This window comes from Lactuca serriola, chromosome 1, assembly GCF_051521515.1.
Source record: "Lactuca serriola cultivar US96UC23 chromosome 1, Lser_US96UC23_V15, whole genome shotgun sequence".
Classification (NCBI taxonomy): domain Eukaryota; kingdom Viridiplantae; phylum Streptophyta; class Magnoliopsida; order Asterales; family Asteraceae; genus Lactuca; species Lactuca serriola.
The window spans coordinates 66194004-66200609 of NC_136408.1; the positions used below are offsets into that span (position 1 = coordinate 66194004).

General features: G+C 35.1%; 1 protein-coding gene across 2 annotated transcripts; it reads right to left on the reverse strand.

Moving 5' to 3' along the window:
* Window positions 1-2538: 2538 nt before the first annotated feature.
* Window positions 2539-6271, reverse strand: LOC145069115 (ADP-ribosylation factor GTPase-activating protein AGD1-like). 2 transcript variants are annotated; one of them, XM_079016092.1, is made up of 9 exons: window positions 5773-6271; window positions 5512-5685; window positions 5358-5388; window positions 5218-5262; window positions 4860-4919; window positions 3600-4615; window positions 3367-3514; window positions 2787-3056; window positions 2539-2709 (listed from the first exon to the last, which is right to left on the reverse strand). In XM_079016092.1, the coding sequence occupies exons 4-6, from the start codon at window positions 5223-5225 to the stop codon at window positions 4447-4449; spliced, it is 237 nt and encodes a 78-aa protein (XP_078872218.1). In that variant the 5' UTR covers window positions 5226-5262; window positions 5358-5388; window positions 5512-5685; window positions 5773-6271; the 3' UTR covers window positions 2539-2709; window positions 2787-3056; window positions 3367-3514; window positions 3600-4446. The 2 variants fall into 2 exon arrangements, with proteins under 2 accessions (XP_078872218.1, XP_078872212.1); XM_079016086.1 differs by having other exon boundaries at window positions 2539-3056.
* Window positions 6272-6606: the final 335 nt, after the last annotated feature.

Sequence of the window (6606 nt, forward strand, 5' to 3'; positions counted from 1 at the left end):
AAAACAACCCTTTTTTTTAAAGAAGTGTTTACAAAAACTATTGTTCCCAAAACATTATTTAAAATCAGAATCCCTTTCGACATAGTTTTCAAAACATTTACTTTATCAGAGTTTCCTAGAAATCATAAGTCCAAAATGCGAGGATGTGTACGGTCATCGAACCGAAATGTCAATGTTTAGCCCTCAGTACGAGCCTGGCATACCAACCGGGTCCTCAGCTCGTATCTGGAATGCTATTGGGCCCTCAGTATGAGTCTGGCATGCCCTACCCGTCCCTCAACTCATATCTGGATTGCTCCACTACCCTCAAGCCCTCAGTACGAGTCTGGCATACCAACTGGGTCCTCAAATCGTATCTGGAATGCTATTGAGCCGTTAGTATGAGTCTGACATGCCCTACCCGACCCTCAGCTCATATCTGGAATTCCTTAGGGTTTGTTGGCTATAGCACGAAGCAGTACAACCTCAACCCAATACAATATGCTGACAGATAACCACATGCGCAAAAAATCATGCAGACATAATCATAGGTAGTCCTACAGATCTACCATACTAGCATATCAAGAACTAGCATACTCATGCATATCTATTCCATACTCGACATATCATCAAATAGCAGGATATCAAACCAATGGGCCAGCCTTGGTGCCTTCGACCCGAAAGTACCGTGAGGAATACTCACCTTGCAATGTCGAATCATACTGAAAACCTCCGACTGCTGGCTCACGAAGAATCCTGAACTTCACAACAAAACAAACATCCAATTAACAATTAGATCACCATCCTTGACTAATGATCGATACTTAGGGCAAATATCCATTTTACCCTTTCTCGATTTGGGCCAAGACCCAAGTCCAATTCTTGATCTAAAAAGGTCCAAACTACTTCAAAGCCCATGATTGGCCTAATTTTCTAAATTGGGCCTTATCCTAAGGTCCAATCTTCCAATTAGTCCAGAACACACTACTCAAATAGCCCATTATGGCCCAAGAACCAAAGCCCAAAAGGATGAAACACTTATAGTGAGAATCTCAGTCCAAACTTTATCGATCATCTAAGTGATCGTGAAAGAGTTTCATGATCTATCTCCGCCCAAAACACTACCACTAGGAAGTGTTAGTTGGATAAAGAAACAAATCGTTCATTGATTTTGTACTAGATGAGTCGCACTGTGTTTGCTAACAATTCGTGGATTATACCATGAATAATGTTACAAGAAGTCCTTTGGTCTTGTGCCAACTAAGTAGGTTCTTGAAACACTCTATGGTATGTGAAGTGGGATTCTATCCTCACTTCCATATATGGAAGTCTACGATTTTGAGGCTTACGCTCGTCATGAAGCGCTCGACAATCTAGGACTTTGAATAGAGATGTGTTATCTCGTTGGTGAGCCCATCAAGCATTTTGGATAATTGTTTAACAATCCTTATGAGGAAAAAGTGTATGTTGCTCGAAGGGCAGTCTTCCGAGAGAGGGAGTTGATTTCCAAAAGAGCTAGTGGGAGCCACATTACTCTTGATAAGATTCGAGATTCAACCATCGAAGAGCCTAAAGTTGGAGATATCATTCAATTTGGAATTGAAAGAGCTATTAAGGAAACTGACATATTTCCATTTTTCCTTATAGATCTGATAGAAGACGTCATGGACCTAGTTATATAAGAGTTTGTATTGCTAAGGTATTTGAGTCACCGGTAGATAGCAAGCAGAGTGTACTAGCTATTAGAAGCTATGGTAGGCCCTAAAGGCAACAACATAGAAAGAGGAATTGGAAAGCGAGATTCAATCCATGTATGTTGTTATTTGGTAGACCTAGCACTTGACCTTAACCCTTAGGTGCAAGTGGATCTTCAAGTAGAGACAATCATGGATAAGAACAAACACATAATTAAACCAAGAAAGGTTTTGAAGGATGTTTAAGCTTAATAAGTTCATCTATGGACCGAAATAAGCTTCTCATTAGTGGGATCATTATTTCAATGAGAAAGTCTAAGGAGTTTAAATTTCGAGAAATAAAGATAAGCCATATATATGTCAAAGCTAGTGGGAGTAATTGGAATCTTTGTTTCAATGAGAAAAGTTCAAGGAGTTTAAATTTCGAGAAACATAGATAAGCTATATATATGTCCACTACTAGAAAAACAGCCTTTTACGACGCTCATTGCGCGTCGTAAAGGGCTCAGACGATGCGCAAATGCGCGTCAAGGAAGGCCCTATCATAAAGAGAGACGACGCGCATTTACGACACACAATGCGTATCAAGAAAGGCCCTGTCATAAAGGAAGACGACACGCATTCGCGTGTCGTAACCTTACGACGCGCGTGTTAATGACACGCAATGCGTATCAAGAAAGGCCATGTCATAAATAAAGATGACACACATTTTTGCGTATCATAATTATAAATGTTTAAAAAAAATAGTAATTTTAGATTTACTAATTTTCAAATTAAATTTGTATTCAATGTCTCATAATAGAAAATAAAATATCATATACAAAAAATACAATCCATTGCATAAAATTTAATGTCTTACAAATAATCATATACAAAAACTACAATCCATTGCATAAAATACAATCCCTAACTATCTAACCTATTATTACATTGCTATTAAGAGACACCTTGTTTAATTTTTAATCCAACCTGTCTTCTGGTCTCCCAAGAGCAAATCATTAATATCACCTCTCAATCTTACACCATCAGGTAAAGTCTGTAGAAATAGAGGAAATGAGCTCCTAAATGATTAAGTACAGACAACAATATTCAAGGGTAAAGTTGGCATTATACCTTCCTTGATCCTCCAAACAGGAGACAAGCCACAACTTTTTTTACATAGTCATGGCCAAATATGGAAGGGGCAATCTTGGAACATATGGTTTCATATACATTGCCTTCTACTACAAATCTCTTGAATTCTTCAACAACTTTAACTGATCTCTCATATCCCAAAACCCAACTCTTTTGGTGCCCGTAACAATTTTTTTAAAGAAGGGGCAAAGTGGGCAAACTGTTGTACCTCAAAAGTTCGATGTTCCTTCCTCTGCCTGCATTACAGACCTAAAAATAGCATGCACATCACTAGTTAGATGTTTTAAGAATATATTGTATATGCATAACCTAGACCTAGTTCTTGCTCTTGCAATGTATGGATGCAAGCCATGACCGAATAAGGTATGATGTTATACAAGCTCATGCTTCGCCATCATGATTGAGTGATGATGATAATTTATAAAACAGAAGAGGAAAAATTCATGCTGGTGGAACTTGTATCCAATCCTCAGGTGATAGCCCTATGGCTGTAATGTTTATGGACCAAGCATTTTGCATGAGTACATTGACTAATATGAAAGGGATTAATTTTACTTACACTAATAGCACAACGTAAAACAATCTCTGAAATCTTGTGAATAATTGGTGTCAACTGTCTAATCAGCTTCTCCTTATGTCCAGGCTATAAGTACCAGTTGATTTCTCTCTCCTTTTCAGGGCCTAATAGTGTTGCAACTGCCAGCTGGCTAAAAGCACTCAACATTGACCTTTTTTAATTTAATGTCTATTCATGGTATTATTATTTATTTACATAAAAAAGATGAATCACACCTTGATTTCCTTGTTTATTTGTATGGTCGTTGTTCTCATTTTCTCAATGTATTTGAACAATGGGACAATCTTATGCCCTTATTATCCGATAACTCAATTTCCATGTCTTCAACTCATGTATGTGTCAACAACAAACATTTAAACAAACTACCACCAAATATTTCAAAATAATGATCTGTGAACATACCTGAAGCAGCAACCATGGTACCTTCTTGTAATAAAATAGGATTTTATCCAGATAAACATTATACAACATTTCATTATAAAGTATTTATAGTTTAAAAATAATTTTAAGGAATGCAAAAAAATTAACCTTTTTGGAATGAACTAGTGTTGCCTGCTCAAACAGACAAACAAAATTACATCAGATTAGCCCTACAAATATCATACATACACATATACTTGCTAGATTACTTGATTATTACTCATCTCCAAAACAGTTGACTGCAGGTGGTAATTCTGAATTTGACTCCTTACAACATGGGATAAATCAATGACTTAAATTCTGGCTTCCAACATCAACAACCTGAAAAGAAATATATATCATTATCATGACAGAACTCAACATTTGGGAGAAATAAAAGGATTTCTTACATATAACATTCTCTCATGTCCTGATATCATTAATCGAGAAGAATCACAAGTAAATATAATGAATTGGGCAAAAGGTCTTGTTTAGCAAAATACACCTAGCAAGGGATTGCCTTCTGTTCTTTCAGACACACAATACACCTGGTGAATCTCTTCTTTAGCACCATCATCTCAACTGCAACTTCCATTTGCTTAATTTGCTCATGTAATTTTGATAAAGTGCAGAAGGGTAAAATAGAAATACCTTCTGAGTGTTTCACATCATCTCAGCTGCACCATACTGCAAGAGCAGCTCAATCATCCAAATATCTGCAGTTTCACAAGCAAGATGGAGGAGGGTGCACCCATGGAATTCCTCCATGCCAAGTCCTTGCGCTTCACTTGTGCTTGCTGCGGCTGCCATTAATGAGATTGAGATTGAATCACTACAAAAAAAGAGAAAGAACAACTGTTAGATTTGGTAAGCAGGGTAAAATTGCCATTTACTTGATAGATATGAAAAGCATGAATAGTTACTTAAGGCGTTGCTTCTTTTTTTCGTAATGGATGAAAAAAAGTTCTCTTTTTATGGTTTTGCTCATCTAATCACAATTTATTTGGAAGGGTAAAATTGTCATTTAACATTTCATCACTAAAAGGCAAAACATCAAGATTCAAGATTTTGCTTACTGCAAGCAAGGTGGGGACATAATGTTCATCTGGGATGCAATTCTGCTGTTGTTGCTCTTTCTGCAATATAATAATAAGAAAGTAATATAAGAAATGGTAAATGTTATAAAGTAAAATAGTAATGTGTAAGAAAGAAATAAAAAAATAAAATAGTAATGTTTGTTAAAGATTGGGAAAACAACATGATCATATGCAACAACCTCTGCATGCCTCCTAAAAGTCTTTATAAAAACTTATATTAGAAAACTTTAACCAAAAATAACAATGTACTTATGCTTTTTACCGATACTGGATGTTTGCACTTTATAAAAACATATTAGAAACTTTAACCAAAAATAACATGATCATATGCAACAACCTCTGCATGCATTCTTCAGATCTTTGGGTGTCCCAGGTTCCTTATCTAAATAGAATCAACAGAGTTATAAAAGGTAAACTTACAACATTTTTATAAAAACAAATAACTTTCAGGTATCATAAAATCAATAAGTTAGTTACCTTTCAATCCTTCCTTCTTTCCTCGAGCTATCTATATAAACCAAAACATATGATGGAAGAAACAACTTTTAGTTTCAATATGTTAGTTTTATCTGTCCTTTTTTCTAATCTATTTTTAAATATATATGTAAAATATGAAGCAGTAACAATATACCTCTCTTTTAAGAGCATATCGATGCTCTCTCTCAGCAATAGCTTTCTTGTGTGAAAGCCATTGATCCCTCCATGCATCTATAGAAGGTAAACAATCTGATAAATCAGGAACATAGAGTACTGTGACCTCCTTATGGCTAAATATTCCATCTTTTTTAACTCGTTCATAATGAATCTGCAAAAATGGACACAATCAAATGATTAGATAACAAGAAAATCTAATTAATTAATTAGATAAACTCTCGAAACAATAACGGATTACCTCGAGGAAAGGATTCCAATGTTGGCAGTTTTTCAAATCAAGTCATGTGAGGACTTTGGCATACAATCTGAATCAAAGCATTTTGACTGAGTCCACTCATTAATACAATCTGAATCAAATAAGCAAAAGAAATTACAAATTTTAATCTCAAATTCAAGTCAGAAATCTAGGAGAGAAAATATATACCTTTGCATTCCACCGAGTGTGCTCTGATTTTACAGGGTCATCAACCATTGTTGTAATGGATGCCTCTTTCTGCTGAGTTTCTGGAAGAGTTGAGTTTTGTGCATACATTTTGGAACAAAGATAGATGTGAAAGAATGATGATATTCTTTTTGACTGTTTCTATCTATTTACAAGGTCTGGTAATGAGAACCAATAGCAGCAAGTAGGGATGAAGCATCCCTTTACCAATCAGCTTTTATTTCCTACATGGCATATTAAAAGATAGATGCCAAACAATATTATAAGCACTTCAAGATCTGGTTCAATACAAAAAGTTGATCAACATCAATTAACAAAAAAATAAAATTATTATACTTAAATGAAAATATCAACTAATTATTCAGTTTAATTTTCTTTTGAAAAGTTTCATGCAATTTAGATATCATAAGAAATCTTCAAAAAGATTAGGTACTCTATTTTATGAAACAGGTGCAAGCCAACTCTAAGTTTACAAGACCAGATTGTATATAAACAAATTTTCACGGTCAAGGGCATTTCAAACTTTGATTTTTTTTCATATTAACAAAAATTGTTGGTTTTCTATCACACCACAAGCACAACATTACAAATTGTAAAAATATATGGTGTTTAAGTATCTTATGAAACATG